This window comes from Cydia amplana, chromosome 19, assembly GCF_948474715.1.
Source record: "Cydia amplana chromosome 19, ilCydAmpl1.1, whole genome shotgun sequence".
Classification (NCBI taxonomy): Eukaryota; Metazoa; Arthropoda; class Insecta; order Lepidoptera; family Tortricidae; genus Cydia; species Cydia amplana.
In genome coordinates this window covers 13059296-13082076 of record NC_086087.1, presented here as the reverse complement: position 1 = coordinate 13082076, position 22781 = coordinate 13059296, and the positions used below count along the sequence as shown (strand labels likewise).

Below are 22781 nucleotides of genomic sequence, written 5' to 3'. Positions count from 1 at the left end.
CTTATAGGATCACTCATGCGTCTGTCTGTCAGTCAGTCCAACCTCCCTCCCCCCCCCCCTTTATCTCCGGAACTACTGGGTTTAAAATTTATAAAAAATACACAAAATAGATCTTTATAGTTGGTCAAACCAATTTGTCAGTAAATAAGAACAAAAATAACTATACCTACCCATCCTTTTCTTTTGGGTGCTAGTACTAGAGTGTAAGACAAAGATAGTATTATTCTCTCTGTCTATGTTTGAAATGAGACAGTTCTTTGACAAACTATACCTATAGATGACAGGAAAACATATTAGAAATGTGCAGTCAATCGTGAGTCGGAGTTACTTAGTTTTTGAACCGACCCCTACGAGACATTTTATTAACGTTCCACAAAAAAAATACATTGTCAAAAATTGCGTAATGTACGGAACCCTTGGAACGCGAGTCCGACTCGCACTTGACCGGTTTTTTTAATTTTATTTATTGCTAATAAACAAAAAACAGATACCTATTACAAAACTTCGCCAAACTGCGAAACAGTTTGTTTATTTCCCTATATTAGAGTAGAAGGCAGCATAGGAGCCTCATATTTATTAACGCAACGTGTGACAGATTTTCCGATGTGCCCCTTGCTGCTGACTTTATAATTTTGAGAAAATATTCAATTTATATGAAGATGTGGTTAAAAACTTGAATAAAATGAACACAATACGGGTAGGTTATTCATTGTCAACAGTGCCTACCACGTTTTACTAATTATCTTTTTCTTTTATTACAGGAAACGTCATCCATACAGGCAGAGTAAGGGAGAATAGTTGATTTTTTATCTGCACGGCAAAATAATCTCTAAATATTAGATTACGTAAAGTGTCTGTAGATTCAGAGTTTTGATATAGAATTAAAATGTGAGTATTAAATTTAATAAATCTTTATTACAACTCTGCGTTTATCATTCAGAAAAACCCTAAACACGTTCTTGCAATTTATAATAGTGATCCCAGCCTATGCTGCCCTGCTAAGCCGAATAGCTAAATATCTAAAAAAAATCATTGCTAACTTATACCAACTTATACTCTAGTTTCTATACCTGAGAATTCCATTTTCAAAATCATTTGTTTTGAGATAGCGCTATTTGGCTTAGGAGGGCAGTATGGGTATCTTATAGCCGTAACCAAGGTGCGGTAGTGTGATACGGCTTTAAGTGTAGAGGTACTCTCAATAAATTATATCACTCCTTAGCTATGCTAACAGCCTTTAAAATGACCGGAGCTACCCTCTTGAAGGACCGAGCTCGCTCATTCTCATGAGTTTTAGCATGCCTCTTCAAATCCCACTTCTGAACACACGCGTAGTCACACAGCTCACATTTAAACCTCTTATCACCTGTGTGCCTTTTGATATGTCTGTCCAAATGATTCTTACTAGCAGCCTCATATTCACACCACAAACATTTATAAGGTTTAACTCCCTTATGCATATTCATGTGTTTGGTTAAACTACACGGTTCGGTGAATCCTTTGTTGCATTCTTTGCATTTGTATGGACGTTCTTTAGTATGTACACGAAGGTGGGACACTAATCTACTTTTTGTAGCACATTGGTAATCACACACAGCGCATATGACGAATCCGGAGTGTTTCTTCATATGGTACGTCAGTCTCTTGCTGAATGGGGTTAGGTAGTGGCATTTGTTGCAGTGATACAAGTTATTTGTTGGTTTATGCTTTGGAGTTTTTAGTTTCGCTTCGCATTTAACACTCGATACCTTCTTTATTCTCCTGCCATCTGTCTTGCACTTTTCTATAAAATGTTGTACTTTAACATCCTTGGCATCTTTGCTTGTGTTTGAAGCTAGGACATCTTTTATATTATTTTTATCATCGCTTATTTCATTAAATTCAGAGTCAATGGGTTGGTTCATTTCTTCATCAATTTCCATTAAACTTTCATCATCTTCAGATTTTACATTTATTAATAATTTTCCTGCATCAATTTGGATATACGGCGTCTCTTTAAGTTTAACTGTTTCTATAGATATGGTGTGGTTAGATTGGTTCAGTGGTTCTTTGACAAAATGACTCGTTGATGTTGATGGCTCCACGTTACCAGTCACTCCAGAACTCTGCGTTACTCCAGGCTCACCCTTAACCATCTGACACAGGCTTGGATATTCAAGACATTTTATTTTACGAAGCTCGATCCAAGACATGATATTATCTGTAGGATTTTCTGTTTTAACTACGACATGTTTCAGATCTTCAAGACATTGAGTTTTATCCGGCTCAATCCTAAGCACGGCTTCGTCCGTTAGATCTGAACTTTGTCTTTTACCAGACTTTGTATTAATTGTGACATCTATCGGACCTTGAAGCTTTTGGGTCTCCCAAGGTTCAGTATTAGAGCCTTTCTTATTCTTGATATCTTCGGACTTTTCTACCTCACTGGGCCTCGTCATCCCCATTGTGAAGGTTGGAAGGGTGTCAACTAAATTGTGCTGCTGTCGATCGACTGCGGCAATGGCGTCTGCGGTGAGCTGTAAATTATGAAGAGTTATGATTAGATTCTGAGTAGAAGAAATGTAATTTTTTTAAGTAAGTACAATTTTAAATAGAAATGTCTAAAGGTACCTGGTTCTGATGCAGCAACCGGTTCAGGATACCTTCTGATATGGCACATTTCTCCTGCAGTCTGCAGCACTTGTCCAGGGTCTCCAAACAGGGGGCACAGAGCGCGTGTGGCTTGATGCGGTCTGCCATCTGGAATTAAACATTGCACGTTTCGGTAGAATGAACATGTCGCAACTTCGAAATGATTAATAAATAAAATATTTTTATTGAAAAAGCAAGTAGGTACAGATAGGTGTTGAAGTCCCTGACTGAGCTAGGTAAAGACCTGTGTTACAGAAGTTAAAAAATGATGTTGCGACATGTTGCCCGATGTTTCATTTGCCGAATTTTCATTTGTCCGAACGTATTATTTTTTAACACGCTTTTATTAGGTCGACCTCTAACTAAATTGTAATGGAATCTTGCAAGTTAAATTTGATTCACTTCCCGGTTTCCGATTGAGCTGAAATTTTGCATACACATGTAAGTCGGGTGACAATGCAATATTATGGTACCATCGAGCTAATCTGATGATGGAGACAGGAGGTGGCCATAGGAACTCTGTGATGAAACAACGCAACCTAATTGTGTTAGGGGTTTCTAGAATTGTCTCGATGAGTATTAGTTGTCTGTCGTAAGAAAACAGTCAGCGATAAAAGCCTGTAACAAAAATGAAATTTTTGCCAAAAACTTATTCATAAACCGTTTAATTTTCCAAGCTTTTGCAAAAGGCGTTCTATAGAAGCCATAAGTTTGGTTAGTTTGGTTACACCCCTAAATATTCAACGGTTTTTAGAAAAATCGCGTTCGGACAAATGAAAATTTCGAGGTTTTAATAAACGGCTTTAGGGCCGGTACCGAGGGACTGCAACCCGACTGCAACTTGGAACTGCATGCCAATATTGCAGTTGGCGTGCAGTTCCCATACAAATTGCAATTGGGTTGCAGTCCGTCTGTACCGGCCCTTAAAGATTTCGGAGATAAGTAAAGATGAGGTACCCAATAATGGAACCAGCACAATAACAGTCTGTGTCTGCGCTACATTTAAACCTGGAATTGTTATCTTTGTATGTTGGCAGCCGATCGTGTAATCTGCCCGATCGTAAAGTTCCTGTGTAATGTTTTGACGGTAGTCGCATTATCTATATATATAAATGCAAGTGTCCTGACTGACTGACTGACTGACTGACTGACTGACTGACTGATTCATCAACGCAGAGCCGAAACTACAAAAGATAGAAAGTTGAAATTTACACACTAGGTTGCATTTATAAAGTGTACAAGAGATAAGAAGCGATTTTGAAAAATTCAACCCCTAAGGGGGTTAAAAAGGGGATGAAAGGTTGTATGGGGAACAAGTTTTATTTTAAGCTAAGAATTTGAAACTTTGTAAAAATGTATTATATTAAAAAACAAGAAAACTAATTTCAGCGTTTTTGAAAATTCATCCCCCAAGGTGGTGAAAAAGGGGTTAAAAGTTTGTATGGTGATCAAATATTTTTGTGAGTGTGGGACTTGAAACTTTGCATATGGGGATATTATTATAAGACAGGAAAAGTAATTTCAGCGTTTTTGAAAATTCATCCCCTAACAGGGTTAAAAAGGGGTTGAAAGTTTGAATCCATTACAAATGCTTTGAAACTTCTTAGAAAGGCATAATAGCCGATTACAAAAAAAAAGTAATTGCAACGTTTTTGGAAATTCAGACCCTAAGGGGGTTAAAAAGGGGATGAAAATTCGTCTTGGGGTGCAAATTTTATTTTGATCTAGGAACTTGAAACTTTGCAAAAAGGTATTAAATTAAAATACAAGAAAACAAATTTCATCGTTTTTGAAAATTCATCCCCCAAGGTGGTGAAAAAGGGGTTGAAAGTTTGTATGGAGATCAAATATTTTTGTGAGTGTGGGACTTGAAACTTTGTATATGGGGATATTATTATAAGACAGGAAAAGTAATTTCAGCGTTTTTGAAAATTCATCCCCTAACAGGGTTAAAAAGGGGTTGAAAGTTTGAATCCTTTACAAATGCTTTGAAACTTCTTAGAAAGGCATAATAGCCGATTACAAAAAAAAGTAATTGCAACGTTTTTGGAACTCAACCCCTAAGGGGGTTAAAAAGGGGATGAAAGTTCGTCTTGGGGTGCAAATTTTATTTTGATCTAGGAACTTGAAACTTTGCAAAAAGGTGTTAAATTAAAATACAAGAAAACTAATTTCAGCGTTTTTGAAAATTCATCCCCTAAGGTGGTGAAAAAGGGGTTGAAAGTTTGTATGGATATCAAATATTTTTTCGAGTGCGGGACTTGAATCTTTGCATTTGGGGATATTATTAGAAGACAAGAAAAGTAATTTCAGCGTTTTGTAAAATTCATCCCCTAATAGGGTTAAAAAGGGGTTGAAAGTTCGTATAGGGTTCAAATTTTATTTTAAGCTAGGAACTTGAAACTTTGTAAAAAGTTATTAAATTAAAATACAAGAAAACTAATTTCAGCGTTTTTGAAAATTCATCCCCTAAGGTGGTGAAAAAGGGGTTGAAAGTTTGTATGGATATCAAATATTTTTTCGAGCGAGTCTTTGTATTTGGGGATATTATTAGAAGACAGGAAAAGTGATTTCAGCGTTTTGTAAAATTCATCCCCTAACAGGGTTAAAAAAGGGTTGAAAATTCGTATAGGGTTAAAATTTTATTTTAAGCTAAGAACTTGAAACTTCGTAAAAAGATATATTTTTAATATGCAAGAAAACTAATTTCAGTGTTTTTGAAAATTCATCCTTTAAGGTGGTGAAAAAGGGGTTGAAAGTTTGTATGGATATCAAATATTTTTTCGAGCGCGGGACTTGAATCTTTGCATTTGGGGATATTAAAAGAAGACAAGAAAAGTAATTTCAGCGTTTTGTAAAATTCATCCCCTAATAGGGTTAAAAAGGGGTTGAAAGTTCGTATAGGGTTCAAATTTTATTTTAAGCTAGGAACTTGTAACTTTGTAAAAAGTTATTAAATTAAAATACAAGAAAACAAATTTCAGCATTTTTGAAAATTCATCTCCTAAGTTGGTGAAAAAGGGGTTGAAAGTTTGTATGGATATCAAACATTTTTTCGAGCGCGGGACTTGAATCTTTGGATTTGGGGATATTATTAGAAGACAGGAAAAGTAATTTCAGCGTTTTGTAAAATTCATCCCCTAACAGGGTTAAAAAGGGGTTGAAAGTTTGTACGGGTTTCAAATTTTATTTTAAGCTAGGAACTTGAAACTTCGTAAAAAGGTATTAAATTAAAACTGCAAAAAATTTATTTCAGCGTTTTTGAAAATTCATATCTAAAGGTGGTGAAAAAGGGGTTGAAATTTTGTATGGAGATCAGATATTTTTGTGAGTGCGGGGCTTGAATTTTTGTACAGAGACATTTATTAGAATACAAGAAAAGTAATTTCAGCGTTTTTAAAAGTACATCCCTTAAAAGGGTTAAAAAGGGGTTGAAAGTTTTTATGGGGTTCAAATTTTAAGCTAGGAACTCGAGACTTCTTAAAAGGGTATTTTATTAAAAGAGAAGAAAACTTATTTCAGCGTTTTTGAAAATTCATCTCTCAAAGTGGTGAAAAAGGGTAAAAAGTTTGTATGGAGATCAAACATTTTTGTGAGTCTTTGTAAAATGGCATTTTATTAAAATACGAGAAAAGTAAATTCAGCGTTTTTAAAATTCATCTCTTAAAGGGTCGAAAGGGGGTTGAAAGTTTGTAAAGTTGCAAACAAACTTGAAACTTCGTAAAAAGGTATTTCATCAAAAGAGAAGAAAACTAATTTCAGAGTTTTTGATAATTCATCCCCATGATGGTGGTGAAAAAGGGGTTGAAGATTTGTATAGAGGTCAAACATTCATTTGAGTGCGGGACTTTAATCGTTGTAAACTTTGTATATAGGCATAGTATTAAAATACAAGAAAAGTAATTTCAGCGTTTGTAAAAATTCATCCCCTAAAATGGTTAAAAAGGGGTTGAAAGTTTGTATAGGGTTCAAATTTTATTTAAAGCTAGGAACTTCAAACTTCGTAAATAGGTAGTTAAGTAGTAGGTTTTATTAAATAGAGGACATGAAAATCTTCTGGTTGAGAGGGATTATATCGAGAACAATTTTATTCAGTTAGGGGCTTGAAGCTTCGTAGGTTGTGAAAGACAAGTATCATGCGTTGTAATATTAATAATTAACAAATGATTAACCGTCTTACTGCGATCTTTTGCTGCATAATGTTCTAAGCTAATGTAGAATATATAACCACAAATATACAAATCCACGCGTACGAAGTCGCGGGCAACAGCTAGTGTAGAAATAAACCAATAAATAGGTACCTTAGCTTCACCTAGCGGGAACGGGACAATGATCTTCACGTTTCACGATATGCCTAGAAATTTCATGATCTGGTGGATATTACGATCGGCCGCCGATATGTAGGTACCTATATAAATATAGATAAATATGTACATGCTTAGATAACATCCACAAGACAGGAACAAATATTCGTGATGAACACACAAATAAATCCCCTCGCCGATATTCGAACCCGGGACCTCCGCTTCGTAAGCAGGGGTCAATTATTACTACTATCTATATCGACTATTATAGTTAGTTCGTTTTTTAGGGTTCCGTACCCAAAGGGTAAAAACGGGACCCTATTACTAAGGCTCCGCTGTCCGTCCGTCCGTCCGTCCGTCCGTCTGTCACCAGGCTGTATCTCACGAACCGTGATAGCTAGACAGTTGAAATTTTCACAAATGATGTATTTCTGTTGCCGCTATAACAACAAATACTAAAAACAGAATAAAATAAAGATTTAAGTGGGGCTCCCATACAACAAACGTGATTTTTGACCGAAGTTAAGCAACGTCGGGCGGGGTCAGTACTTGGATGGGTGACCGTTTTTTGTTTTGCTTGTTTTGCTCTATTTTTTGTTGATGGTGCGGAACCCTCCGTGCGCGAGTCCGACTCGCACTTGGCCGGTTTTTTTAGCATTAGAAATAAGGTAAACAACCTTGATGTGTCTTTTAATTCAAAAACACATTTTAAAAATAAGTTACGGTAAATATGTAACAATTATGAATCTAATACGATCTTTTATAGTCTTCTGCTTTCATAAGTAATAGTTATTGATTTTTAAAAAGTGTTTTTCAATTAAGACACATCAAAATCGCTTACCTTCTTTCAAGTTCTTTCTAATGCTAAAAAAACGAACTGTAGGCTAGGATGTAGTTAACACAGTAGGTACTTAACTAGGTACATATTTATATATTGTTAGCTTAAGAAAAAAATACTCAGATGCCTGAAATACCTAGTACAAAATATTGTAGCCGGGACAGCTGCAATAGATGGCGTTGCCGACTTATCTACTTTACCTTCGCGTCTTAAAATAGTTATAAAATCAAATTTACATACCGATATAGTCGCCATTTTCTCAAACGCCTGTTGATATCTCGTTCGTAATATATCGTAAACCGGAACCTTGCACGCCAAACATGCTCGACATGCGAGCAAATCCGACATTTTATTTATTTTCTACGCTCTAGTTTATTTTCACTACGTGCGCTATGATATGACGAAAGAACTGCCAGACTGAGGAAAATAACCCCCGCATTAGTGCCCGCATGCTTGCCCGCATCTATTCTTCTGTCCCTTTCTCTAGCATTACACTTGGCGCAACTATCTCGCTCTAGTCGCTCTAATGGGCGACCGTTATCGACTTTGAAGACTTCCCCTCGCCTTTCGAGCTTGCAAACGCCGCATGTCATATAGAGTTGTTACAACACGATTTGATGGTATTAAGAATACTACTTACAATTTTATTATTTAATATTAGGTACTAAAATAGGACTCAATACTCTTCACAATGGGTTTACCGATCGAAGTTTTTACAGATGGCGCCATACATAGCTTTCCCACTTCAATCCTATCATTTCTATCAATAGCACAGACAGTGGCGGATTTGCAGTCTTTGCCGCCCTAGGCTCAGACCCTGTAGCCGCCCCTTCAGCATCAGCACCCATAATATTGACTACATTTAGGTCAGGCAACGAAAAGGTATAGAGGGAAATGCTTGGGACACATTTTTAACTTAGTAACTTTGTTTGGACTCGTTAGGAGGTGAAAATATCAAAAGTCCCCCGCCGTAGCCCTTGAGCGGGGGTAGGGGGGTTTGATTTGAAGGTTCCATTTTTCGGTTTTCGCTTATAATATCTTGGAAACTATGCGTCGTTGTGACATGATCATTATAAATACCTACAAAATGAAAGCTGATTAAATTTGCTACAAGTTTTATACAGTCGAGTTTTTCGATCTAGAGCAGCGGTTCTCAATATTTTTTTTTGACGGAACCCTTTTGGAAAGCGAAATACTTAATGGAACCCTACAATAAAACAATAGTTTTTAGAAGTGTATTTTTTTATTAAATAAGCATAATTCTAAATTCTTGCGGAACCCCTGCAGGGGTGTCACGGAACCCTAGGGTTCCGCGGAACACACTTTGAGAATGGCTGATCTAGAGTATCTTGTTTAGTTTTTGAGATAGCCGCTCTTGAATTTCCATCAATAATATTCACGGTTCTCACGAGGAAAGGAATCCGAAAGATTTTAACAGTGTAGCAGATCTGCGAAATCGACTCCACACTCACGTTCGCGGCTTCGCTCCGCGATTCGCGCACGAGTGTGGAGGGCCCTATACAAGCCCCCCTCCAGACTATTGTGCGTGAATCGCGGCCCGACTTCGCCGAGCGAACATATCGCGACGTTGACGTATGACTCCACACTCGCAAACTTCTCGGTGAAACTTCTCGGTTCTCGGGTCGCAGTTTAGTTCCGAGCCAAGATGGCTGAAAAGCATCAGCTAATCGAGTTTAACTGTCATTTATCTAAGGCATCATACTTGCTGTAGCTATTTTTCCATTTTGTTTTGTTGTAAAACCGTAAAATATAGCCGCTATATATAATAGAATTAATATTTATCTTGCAACTGATGAGCCAAAATAGTGTGTATTGTGGAGACTTGCAAGTTCGCGCTTCGCGCCTCCTTTAACGCTGGCCGAAAACCGACAAAAAACGGGGAACAAGGCGCGAAGGCGTGAACAATCTGTGAAATCGACGCCACACTCGTGTTCGCGGCTTCGCGCCGCGATTCGCGCATAACTGTGGCCCTCAAGATATCGAAAAACTGTAGGTACTAAATAAAACTTGTAGCAAATTTAATCAGCTTTCATTTTGTACAATGATCAGTCGTTAGAACGCATAGCATAGCACTACGGCCGGGGACTTTTGATATGTTCACCTCCTAACTAGTTCAAACAAAGTTACGAAGTCAAAAATTGTGTTCCAAGCATTTACCTCTATACATTTTTTTGAGAATTCGTTGCCTGGCCTAATTTTAAGTCATTTCTTGTTATCATCAGCGATTTTTTTGTCACAATTTGCCGCCCCTAATATCTCGCCGCCCTAGGCTCGAGCCTACTGTGTCTTATGGGAAATCCGCCACTGGGCTTTGGAATCCAGACGGAACAAGTGCAAAGAGCTCGACGGGGACTACGTAGAGAAATAAAAATATTAAATAAAATCTTTGGATTTCATTTCATACTTAGGCCGTGAACTTTCCAATCACCCCTCGTATCAACGTTGAACGAAACGAACGTGACTTACGCTCGTCATCCTGAAAGACTGGATAAGGTGGACATTGTCTCGTCTAAGCTGCTCAAGTTCACTTTTCTACTATTAAGAACCAAAGATCCGAACGATCGAACGTTGAATTGGTATTAGATATTAGGATTATGAAGCTCACTAAGCTCAGTGATTTTGTATTCTCAATATAGTAAATGCTGAGCATCGGCGTACCTACATTTAAATATTGTACATTTTTATCCCCACTCTACTTAATAAATGCTCAGTAGGTATACTGGAAATGACACCGTAGATATGCTCTTGTTTTTATCGGTAATATGTTCACGTATTTTGTCATTATATTCTCTTTGAATATTATGGTATTATCCATGTATTATCCACTCTCTGTTAGGTATTGTTTTGCCGATGAGACCTAACCTAGAACAAGACTGTATTTAAGAGAATACTGAAGCTAAGAAAAGGAAGTTAATAAGAAAAAACAGGAAGTCTTAATGTTTTAACAATTCCAGTAAATTAATTTTGACTCTAAAATCTCTAAATAGGTAAATAAACTGAAATAAACCCAATAATACATCAATAATATGATAATAACAACAGAGACAGCCAAAATGACACTGACACTTTGTAGCTGTGTTTTCATTTCTAAAAAAATCTTGTTTTTAAATTATATTTTACAATTTGTGATTTTTTCGAGCTATTTACAGCGTTTCTGCTTTTTAGCTTTTTCATAAATCATAATAAACGGAAAGTATAGGATAAAAACAACAAATTTATTATATATACTAGGTCAAGCAGATGTTGTCAGTAGAAAAAGGCGCGAAATTCAAATTTTCTATGGGACAATATCCTTTAGCGCCTACTTTTTTCAAATTTGCCGCCTTTTTCTACTGACAAGATCTGCTTGACCAAGTATAAATATATTAAACGCTTGAGTTGTTTTAATTTTTTAAGGCAACACTGACATTTTGTTTTTTTTTTCAGTTGCAACACTGAATTGAATAAGGGATACCAGAGCTTAAATTTACCCCATATGTGGGTAACATTCAGCTAAATATATATTTTTAGAAAATCTTTTAATATTATGTATTGGTAACAATTATTATATTGATAAAAGGAATAAAACTATTCCACTGACATAAATATTAGAAGTGTAGATTTTAATGTGACCTTACATTTACTGCATTTACAATTAGGAAACAAACGAGACAAACATTCATTGACACATTAAAAAAAAACTGAAACAAATCTTTCATTATAATTTCTCATTAAAAAGACATGGTTAACGTCGTAAGCATACGGATTGATCTTAAACAAAACTATAACATAAAAAGTTGATTTCGTTTATGCGGGAATCAACATTTTTATCGCTGGGAACACCGATGATGTGTTTCTTTTGTTTGCGTGTGTGAGTGATGTCTCCGCCATTGAAACTCATTTAAGCCGAGAACTGAAATAGGTTGTACCTTTCATAAATCGGCAAAAATCTTTACAATCTTCCTTTCTTTACTTGTAATATTTAGTCATATTCCGTGCACAAACATTCTATCCGATGGCAGACAGAGACACAGATGAGTTAAACATCGACAATGTCATAAAAAAATTACTAAAAGGTAATGTTGATATACCAGGAAATAAATGAAACCGTCAGTGTTTTTTGTAAATATAAAGTGATAAACAAATTGTGTATTTGTTTAACGGATTGTGTGTGAAAGTGCAGTGTATTTCGTGTTATTTAGCTTAAATGGTTCCGTGTTTATATTTGGTTATTGTTTTCAGTCCGGGGCGAGAAACCTGGCATGAATGTACAGTTAACGGAAATCGAGATCAAAGGGCTGTGCTTAAAATCGCGAGAAATATTCTTATCACAGCCCATATTACTTGAATTGGAAGCCCCTCTAAAAATATGCGGTGAGTAAAGCGTTTTCATAAACAAATCCATGTATAGTTTGATCGGTAAACTCTAGCATAACTTTCATAAACTACTTTCCCAATGGCTGCTCTGAGATAATATTAATATTTCATCAATAATACAGCATTACGGTTTACTTTTTGCATATGATTTTATAAAGGAACTTGTAGGTACTTCAGTTTTTCCACTTGCCATTTAAAAAAATCTGTTACAGATGTAGAATATTTTGAATTTTAACCCGGTGAAAGCATACAACTTTTTTAGATATTACTTTTCTGCTTAGAGTGCTTATGAATTTGATGTAATAAAAGTTTTGGCTTAAAATATAGGAATTGACATGAGAATTATTTATATAAATATCTGGAATTGTGAGTTTATTGGTACAAAAAATACAAAAACATTCATACTCATTAAATTTATGATGTTAAATTATTTAATGTTTCTTGAGTAAATATTTACTTGCAAGTGGTTTTATAAATACTGAAACATGTGTTTATACCTACACCTACCTACCTATAGGTATGTTATGGTTTTATCAACAAAGTTCCTTGTTTTCTGTTTATGTTGTGCTGTTTAAATTGTAATCCCGCGAAAATGCAATCATGTGTAAAGCTATTAATTTAGTTATCTTAGTTTTTTCAAATTATTCAATTATAAAAGTGTAAACAATAACATTACAACACCAGGTGCATTTTATATTGATTTTATTTATTTGAATCAATGCCCAACATTTATCCATACAAAATTGTTTAATGTTTGGTCTGAGTTTTACACATTTTCTAAAGTCAAAACCATTTAAATAACGAAATTGAAGGGACCAATGAACTGGTTATAACCGATAGTTGCTGTAACCAAGATTATACCAGTACCTCAAAATTATGTTGTTAATCTCATTATCTCAGTTGGTTGCTTTAAGCGATGTCATTATATGTCAAAATAATGACAACACAAAATTTGTCACTGTGCATCAGTTTGCCTACATATATCATCTACAATTCTACATCTATATAACTTGAGACTTTAACACATTCATTGCCCAGCCAAACAAGACATCCACGCCAGGCCACAAACATTTCGTCACATAAAGCTGTAGTACCACGATCCCGACTATCGGATTGTCCGGCCTGGGAACGAAATCATAACATACCCGATAGTCTGGTTTTCGGCACTGAATGTGTTAAAACTAGCATCCATCACTTTTTAACTCAACACTCTCCAACAGGTGACATCCACGGACAGTACTATGACCTGCTCCGGCTCTTTGAATACGGAGGCTTCCCGCCCGAGTCCAACTACCTGTTCCTCGGAGACTACGTGGACCGCGGGAAGCAGTCGCTGGAGACCATCTGCCTGTTGCTAGCGTACAAGATCAAATATCCGGAGAACTTCTTCTTATTACGGGGGAACCACGAGTGTGCTAGCATTAATAGGATTTATGGGTGAGTGCTTTATTTATTATTTATTTATGATACTTGTAAGGTAAACAGATTTGTTTACATTTGTTAAAGATAAAGATAAATAAAGGATAGTTTATTCAAGTAGGTATAATTACAATGCGCTTATGAACGTCAAATAAACTTACGGCGGGAAAAATATTGTCATAAATATTACAATGAGCTTTGAGCAAACAATATGATTCATACTTCATAAACGAAATCTTAAGAAGCTACCAAATGTCTGTCACACCTAATTAGTCTCATGAGATGACACTGATAAAATCTGGAGAAAATCTCCCAGACTAGAAGAGATTATTAATTAGCCATAAATTAAATTGTGTGTGAACAGAGTGAAAGCAAATTCTTATGCTACCTAGAGTCATGTGTGGCAATGTCATAATGAATTGTAGATTTCTATAAAAATGTGACGTTTATGACAATCCCTCATTTTTAGGGTTCCGTAGCCAAATGGCAAAAAACGGAACCCTTATGGACTCGTCATGTCTGTCTGTCTGTCCGTCTGTCCGTCTGTATGTCACAGCCACTTTTTTCCGAAACTATAAAGGCCCGTCTCCATATCGCGAGCCAATGTTCGATGGTTTGCCGCGCGATATGGAGACGGGGCTTAAGACCTATACTGTTGAAACTTGGTAAGTAGATGTATTCTGTGATTTCTGTGAACCGCATTAAGATTTTCACACAAAAATAGAAAAAAAATTTTTTTTTTTCATCAAACCCATACGTGTGGGGTATCTATGGATAGGTCTTCAAAAATTATATTGAGGTTTCTAATATAATTTATTTCTAAACTGAATAGTTTGCGCGAGAGGCACTTCCAAAGTGGTAAAATGTGTCTTCGTCCCCCCCCCCGCCCCCTCTAACTTCTAAAATAACAGAACACCCAAATACATAACTATTATATTTAACAGTCATGGGAGTTGAACACGAAACCGTAGTTCTTTTAGACACGCGTCGCTGCCTTCATATGGAAGTAATGGAATGCTTAATGCATGCGTGGCCTTGGATATCTGTTTATTAATATTGTAAATTTTTCTTTACTTAAAAATTATATATTTTTATTTAACAACTCTAATCTACTCTTGATTCACTGTTTCAAAACATTACAATACAAAACAATACACTCCTTTTTTGGGCAGTCGTGTAAATAACAGCCCAAAAATGTCCAATACCTACATAGAAAACCTTTAACTCTAAAGTTTAACACATTCATTGCCACCCAGCCAAACAAGACATCCGAGCCAGGCCACAAAAATTTCGTCATAAAGCTGTAGTACCACGATCCCGACTATCGGGTCGTTCGGCCGGGGAACGAAGTCATAAAATACCCGATAGTCGGGTTTTCGGCACTGAATGTGTTAAACAATAATGATTTGATCTAAACATGTTTTTACATACTGCAAGGCCGTTTCTTTTTTTTTAACTTCCCAATTTATCACCAATTACCGAAAGCAAGATAATGATCTGATAAAACGCACATTGTAGTAAGATGACGCAACCCATATATAGCGAACTTGAAACTCTCGACCTCGCTCGTGATTCAGAGATGTGACTCACGCACTCGCGTTTCCTAGTCTGCACTTTATGGGCAGTCCTATTGTTTACATTGGGACATTTGGGACTAATAAAATGTGGCTGTCCAACAGAGAAGGGTCGTTATCAAATCAAATCAAATATCATTTATTAACAGGCAACTAAGGCCCATAGATACATACCTTACAAACTAACATACATACATACAATAATAAAAATCTTACAAGCTAATGGCTCCTCTACACGATGGGCCAACGCCGGCCACTCCAAGGGACGCATTTATGCGTTAAAGGGAGCAAGTGATATTGCTATCTCATTCTACCGCATGGCTGCGTCCCTTGGAGTGGCCGGCGTTGGCCCATCGTGTAGAGGAGCCATAAAAAATAAATGCATCATGTGCATAGAATAGGATCTCTGATGGAAAACCGCAAACAAACACTATTGTCAATCCAATATCGAAAAAGGTGACATATGTGGACCGGGTCAAAACTTTCTTAGTGTACAGTCGTCATTAGCTTGCCGCAATACACACATTGACAGAAAAAAACAGAAACAATAACAATATCAAACTAAAACTAAAATCAGGAACATGGTATCGTCAGGTGACAAGCAAAAGTCACTAAGTACCACGTTCATAGCCATAGTGAACCCTATTAGTACGAAAAGGTTGATTTTTGTTTAAATATTTTATAGTAATTAGTGACTTTTGCTTGTCACCTGACAGTATATACCTTTGGCCATTCAAAGTGCTCATGTAAAGATAAAAACTTGATAAGATTCGTCACTCTGCTATCTCGCGTAAATTTTTGGGTTTTATCATTTTGACGTGATTGTATTGATAGATATTAATATTGCGACGTAACATATAACACAAAGAAAACTTGGAAATCATACTCAGAATTCTACTAAAACGTTTAAAAAAACTATACAATACCATACCTACTTACACTTAAAAATCATAATCATTGTTTTGACTAGTCCGATCAAGTATGTATAATAAAATGTATTCTTGAAATTTTGTAATAACCTGTCGCTTAAAATAATAATTATATTCACACTTCACAGTTAGACGTAACATTATTATATTTCAAGTAATAAGCAGGTTGTTATTCTTGACAAAATGTTAATCCTATTAAAGTTCGTTGCCGGCGTCTTAACTTGAAATTACTTCTGAACCAATTAAACTCGCATGATTGATCAGGATCACGCACACACACACACACACACACACACACACACACGACACGTGCAGTAATTAAGCAGTCGTTTAGCGCATCTGTGACAGTGTGAACAGTTATTATAATGTCGTTTGTATACATTTTGGTTGTTAAAAGTAGAAAAAGTAAAGCTAAAATGTTGCATACGTAGCAGGGATAGGTACAATTGTTTTTTTTTGTAGATTTGTAAGTTTGTAAGTGGTAGGTACATTATCGTATACTAAGAGTCAACACAATTGATGTATATCGATCTATCGATTAAAAGCTTATTTTATTCGTGTCAAAAATAATTGATACAATCAATCCGATCTTTACACCAAAATAATAGTACATTATTGTCGAGGTTCGGAAGTAGCTACTTGCAGGCTGAGGATTCGTTTTAAACGGACGACCTTGGGAGTCCGTTTAATTGAATCCGAAGCCAGCAAGTAGCCTTCCAGCCGAGTCATATATAGTGCTTTTCTCAAAAATGGTGCAAGAAATAGAAATATTTTACAGAACTTACAGAAGCAACGTTCTAATTTTCCATTAATTTTCACAGAAAAAAATACAACCATTAAAAAAATTAGCTTGCCGCCTTTAAAAAAAAAAGAAGTGTATTTTTCTGCTGAAAATACGCCAACCTATTTGAGACACCTAAATAGTCGCGGTACCAACATTAAGCCTGTAACAGACTATCGCACCGCACCGCGACCTTGGAGCGTCGCACCCATAAGTGAGAGCGAGAAAGAGATATCTGTTTCTCGCTCTCACTTATGGGTGCGACGCTCCAAGGTCGCGGTGCGGTGCGATAGTCTGTTACAAGTGCTGATCATCTGTTTGGCTGTTTAAGGGACCTATGCCTTCATTTGATATGGCCATTTGAAGTTTTAAAAAGTTTGGAACTCGTTAAATAATGGAATTTGTATGCGACATTGCAGTCCCGAAATCGAGACTGCAATGTTTTTAACTTTTTAATTTTTTGAATGACCATAAACTACGCACTTCGCGACCTATTTTTTAACCGGCAACGTCGACTTTGCAGTCCATTTTTGAGCAAGTCTGTCTGTCTGTCTGTCTGTCTGTCTGTCTGTCTGTCTGTCTGTCTGTCTGTCTGTCTGTCTGTCTGTCTGTCTGTCTGTCTGTCTGTCTGTCTGTCTGTCTGTCTGTCTGTCTGTCTGTCTGTCTGTCTGTCTGTCTGTCTGTCTGTCTGTCTGTCTGTCTGTCTGTCTGTCTGTCTGTCTGTCTGTCTGTCTGTCTGTCTGTCTGTCTGTCTGTCTGTCCGTCCGTCCGTCCGTCCGTCCGTCCGTCCGTCCGTCCGTCCGTCCGTCCGTCCGTCCGTCCGTCCGTCCGTCCGTCCGTCCGTCCGTCCGTCCGTCCGTCCGTCCGTCCGTCCGTCCGTCCGTCCGTCCGTCCGTCCGTCCGTCCGTCCGTCCGTCCGTCCGTCCGTCCGTCCGTCCGTCCGTCCGTCCGTCCGTCCGTCCGTCCGTCCGTCCGTCCGTCCGTCCGTCCGTCCGTCCGTCCGTCCGTCCGTCCGTCCGTCCGTCCGTCCGTCTGTCTGTCCGTCCGTATGTCACAGCCACTTTTCTCCGAAACTATAAGAACTATACTGTTGAAACTTGGTAAGTAGATGTATTCTGTGAACCGCATTAAGATTTTCACACAAAAATAGAAAAAAAACAATAAATTTTTGGGGTTCCCCATACTTCGAACTGAAACTCAAAATTTTTTTTTCATCAAACCCATACGTGTGGGGTATCTATGGATAGGTCTTCAAAAATGATATTGAGATTTCTAATATCATTTTTTTCTAAACTGAATAGTTTGCGCGAGAGACACTTCCAAAGTGGTAAAATGTGTGTCCCCCCCCCTGTAACTTCTAAAATAAGAGAATGATAATACTAAAAAAAATATATGATGTACATTACCATGTAAACTTCCACCGAAAATTGGTTTGAACGAGATCTAGTTAGTAGTTTTTTTTATACGTCATAAATCGCCTAAATACGGAACCCTTCATGGGCGAGTCCGACTCGCACTTGGCCGCTTTTTATTTTTTTCAGGATTATTAAGGTCAGATGACAATCGAAAATACTTTACCCAAATCATGACCTTTTTTCAGGATTTTTAAGGTCAGATGACAATCTAAAATACTTTACCCAAATCACGTAGATTGTTAGATTGGTTAACTAAAGTTTCCGTCACACAGGCGCGTTTTCCGGGCGGTGCGTGAGCGGGGCGTGAGCGTTTTATATGCCTGGAAAACGCGCCTGTGTGACGGAACCTTAAATGAATTGCCCACACCCTACCAAAAGTACCCACCTGAAGTTCGGTCATTTTATATAATAAACAAAATGTCAACGACCCCCAATAATCGCGAGTAACAGCAACGTTTAGCGTTGACCACCGGTGGACCTTATTGTCTTCACAATAAGGTTGAAGAGCTGTCAGAGAACAGGGCACGCAATAACAGTAATGGCCGCCGAGCAAATAGTTTGATGTTCGGTAATTTAAGTAAAGCCTTTTATTATATTGGAAGTGTCGTGAAATGAAACGATAGGAGGTCGACGACTTTGATTTCATTATAATCATTGTATACGTACGGGAGAAGAGTAAATGGAATGTTATTTAATATTAAAAACCGGACAACTGCGAGTCTGACTCGCCCACCGAGGGTTCCGTACTTTTTAGTACCTATTTGTTATAGCGGCAACAGAAATACATCATCTGTGAAAATCTCAAATGTCTAACTAATCTACATAAGACTAGCTATCACGGTTCATGAGTTACAGCCTGCGCGCTCAGCACGGTTCCATTTTTATCGACTATCACTAAGCCCGTCACTTTCGCACGTCACTTTCGCACTTACCTACATGCTTGTTAGAACTAGATATGAGCGCCGATAGGCATATAGCCGGCGGCGGCGCGCCGGTCAAAATTGGTCGGCGGCGGCGGCGAATCGGCGGCGTGGCCTTGAAATACCTTCGATTAATGAAAAAAGAATTCAAACCAAAATTTTACCGAAAAAACATGTTTTTGCTGTAAGAAAGTTATGAAATAAATGCATTTTTTAGTTTCAAGGATAATTTATTGAATAATGGTACGAAAAAAATTGATATCGTATAAACTCTATAAACTGTGGATAAGCGGTATCGCGTGGCATCAGAGGCGGTCTTAATCTTGGCGGGGCTCTGGCCGGAAGATCTTAGCGAGGCCCTTATCTTTTGTGCTAAGTTAAAAATTGTGGATTGACTGTATCAGGGAAACGTCTTGTCGACAGTCCAAAGAAATCGAGCTCCGTCATTAACCAATATCGATTCAACAAAACCGATTTATGTCAAAAAGTAAGGCCCAACGCTGAGCTCCATGTAACTGAAGACTTGATTTCGACGCCTCCCAATGCGAGGGCAGAGGATGATGAGCTGCAGGTAAGCATACAGCTAAGAATCGAACGCCAAGTGTAAGCTTGGCTGACGGCCGAACGCCTGGAGCGCCGATTGTGGCGCGCTTCTGTGCGAGGCCGAGCTGCAAGAGAACAGAGCGAGGGCGCAGGCCAATAAAGACTGAAGCCATAGTGTTAAAGATCTGGAGCTTTCCTGCGGGCGCATTCGTGCGACGCCAAAGGCCGAGCTGCAATGGAGCTAAGATCGGATAAGGACCAATGCTCAAGCGTTTTAAAACAGGCCGAAAGTTGAGCTCCAAACAGGGCCATAAACTTGCAGGTTCAGATAGCGGCTTAATTCCATGCGAGCGATGCAAGGCCAAAGATTGAGCTGCGAGAGAGCAAAGCTTGAAATTTGAACAGTGGCCAAGTTTAATTGAGACCCGATTCCGACGCCATTCCGTGCGTAGCCCACGGCCGGACATTTGGACGTGGAAACGCTTAATATCTCAAAATTAACCCCATTTTATACCTTTTAATTTAACCATGCTTGCAATGGTTAAATTCGCGGTAAATGATGGATGGTAGCTGGCAAAATTAGTTATGCATTGGATCGGTAATCCAAAGATGTGGGTTCGAGTCTCACGTTACCCAGAGTTGATCACAGTCAATTTTTTCATTGTGATTGACATATGTCTAGTGTATATATACAATCTATTAATGTGGAACGTTCCACAATAAAAATGGAAGGAAATCAGTATGTTTATTACAAGCATATTGATGTTAAAATTGATATTAAATAATTTCGTTTCCCCAAGACTAGTAGCGCGGTTACTAGACAGATAAGTTTGCATTTGCCTTCGATATTTTTGAATTATATGGACCTAAAATACCTTTTGAATGCATATAAACTATTCGAAGTGGCGCCGTTAATGATCTAAACTCGATTAAAAATATATTATCTGATGCCGAAAGTAGTAATAACTACCAAGGTCACGCCGATGCCACGCCGATAGCGCAGCGTCGGCGGCGGCGGCGCGACAATTCTGTCGGCGGCGGCGGCGTGCCGGCGCGGCGCTCATATCTAGTTAGAACGTGACAGGCATGGTGATAAATGATAAAAATGCGACCTTGCTACTAGGGCTGGTGACGTGGTGACAGACAGACAGACGGACAGCGGAGTCTTAGTAATAGGGTCCCGTTTTTACACTTTGAGTACGAAACCTTAAAAAGCGGTTATAGGTACTACATATTTGGGTTTCTTGCACAGCCTGTTTAGGCTGGTATCTGTCAGAGGTTCCGCGGATTTTTTCAAAAAAGCAGGGCATTTCAAAAAAATGTCTGGTACGTGAGTACGTGGCGCTATTTTTAACACTTTTGATAATGCTAAGAAGCCGATATTTGGCATGCTAACGTTTGATAACAACTCAACCGTATATAATACAGATTTCTGCAGTTATTCGTCACGTCCCAATTTGATCCCTACAAATGTTTACGAAGTCTTATCCGATTATAACCCCAGTCTTTCTTTAAACAATTAAAGATGCATAAATGATCACCAGAATGACCCGGAGATTGCAAACTGCATTACACGTTTTCCTTATCTTAACGTGCACAATATATTATCATTATCACGCTCATTATCGCGCATTTTACATAATAAACACTGTTTTTATACTCCATGCTTATGCGAATTTACGATTTCCTGTGAGATGTAATTGATTTACAGTACTTGTGTTTTGTTTACAAACATTTGTTGATACTTGAACGTTGTTTATAAGCAACATATATGCCATTGTTTCAACATAAACCCGGGGTCGTGACAAACCTCGACGGTGTTGGCTAGATGACCTTGACGCCTTTGATAGGAACTGGTGGGAGACGGCTCAAGACCGGGATACGTGGAAAGGGAGGAGGGAGGCCTTTGCCCATGTAAATAAATAAATATACTGTTGTTTAAAGTAATGGATGTACTAGTCTGTCTGCCTTTTCACTGTAAACCTATTTTAACTGATGATTATAGTAGTACTTGCGTTAGCCCTTTACTAGTTACTACGTATGGTTGGGGCGATTTTGATGATTGATACACACTATCCTGGTATTTCTCGGGCCTCAAACTCTTTCCATAGTCCATACCGAATTTCATCTCAATCGTTTCAGCGATTTAAGCGTCGCCGGTCTCGAAGTTATTTAAAATATTGATTTTATTTATAACACAAACTGAGTACGTTTACACCCAAAATAACACTGATTTCAAGATGGAAATATTTCCACTAGCGACCTATATTTAAGGGCCTTGATTAGTCAATCGTATTAATCTTTATATGAAATTCAGTTCAAGACTGTTTACGTAAGAGACGGGTCAAGTGCAAGCCGTGTTTACATGTAGATCGACACATTATTAGTAGTAAGTCTGTTTAAACACATAGCAAAATGAAGTAACACCTTGTAAATCTAAAATTCGACTTTGTAGTAAAAAAAACTTTCCAGACAGGCGTCAGCGTCACTATAAGATACTTAAGCAATAGGTGTCCTGATAAATCATTTTAGTCTAAGTATGCATACTTAGACTAAAATGGTCATGACCTGGATAGTCCACAAGAAAACAATCCCCTATTACTCTGTCCCTTATAGAGAACCTTATATAAGAGGTCCAATGTGCATTACAATATCTACAGTCAGCTGCAGAGAAAAGTGACCCCCCTGCATAGAAGTTAGTATGAAAATATGCTAAGCGAATGGTATTGCTGACTGTACATTCCGTTTCATTCTAATTAGAACCTTGCATTAACCAAATAAAGTAGCATTTCATTTGCGCCCTATTTACAAGTTCAAATTAAAAATAAATTATTATAAATACATTATGTACATGATCATTGATCACTTTGTTTATAAGTATAAATTTATTTTCACATCGCTCTTGCCATTGAAGCATTTAGCGGAGTCCTTAAACTTGTGCTTCCATTTTAAACGATCACGTAGGCGTGTTTTTGCACGTCTACTGTGTTTACGCCATCCATCAGCTTACGGCACAGACCATTTGCCTACTAGACGGGGTATGTAAGGCC

The 22781-nt window shown here is 37.7% G+C and overlaps 2 protein-coding genes across 3 annotated transcripts in view; one reads left to right on the top strand and one right to left on the bottom strand.

Moving 5' to 3' along the window:
* Nucleotides 1-1211: 1211 nt before the first annotated feature.
* Nucleotides 1212-8174, bottom strand: LOC134657183 (zinc finger protein 85-like). The gene is made up of 3 exons (XM_063512737.1): nucleotides 8014-8174; nucleotides 2611-2739; nucleotides 1212-2516 (listed from the first exon to the last, which is right to left on the bottom strand). The coding sequence occupies exons 1-3, from the start codon at nucleotides 8119-8121 to the stop codon at nucleotides 1212-1214; spliced, it is 1542 nt and encodes a 513-aa protein (XP_063368807.1). The 5' UTR covers nucleotides 8122-8174.
* Nucleotides 8175-11612: 3438 nt separating this feature from the next.
* LOC134656917 (serine/threonine-protein phosphatase alpha-2 isoform) overlaps nucleotides 11613-22781 on the top strand; it is a 57263-nt gene continuing 46094 nt past the window's right edge. For both annotated transcript variants that reach the window (XM_063512469.1, XM_063512470.1), the window contains exons 1-3: nucleotides 11613-11849; nucleotides 12016-12147; nucleotides 13371-13587. In XM_063512469.1, the coding sequence (XP_063368539.1) occupies nucleotides 11789-11849; nucleotides 12016-12147; nucleotides 13371-13587 (410 nt within the window). In that variant the 5' untranslated portion in view covers nucleotides 11613-11788. The remainder of the gene's footprint in view (nucleotides 11850-12015; nucleotides 12148-13370; nucleotides 13588-22781) is intronic.

Coding starts and splice junctions, on each gene's coding strand:
- LOC134657183 (XM_063512737.1), bottom strand. CDS start 8,121: ATGTCGGATTTGCTCGCATGTCGAGCATGTTTGGCGTGCAAGGTTCCG. Junction 2,740..8,013: donor AGAAAATGGCGACTATATCG/GTATGTAAATTT, acceptor GTTTAATTCCAG/ATGGCAGACCGCATCAAGCC. Junction 2,517..2,610: donor GGTTGCTGCATCAGAACCAG/GTACCTTTAGAC, acceptor CATAATTTACAG/CTCACCGCAGACGCCATTGC.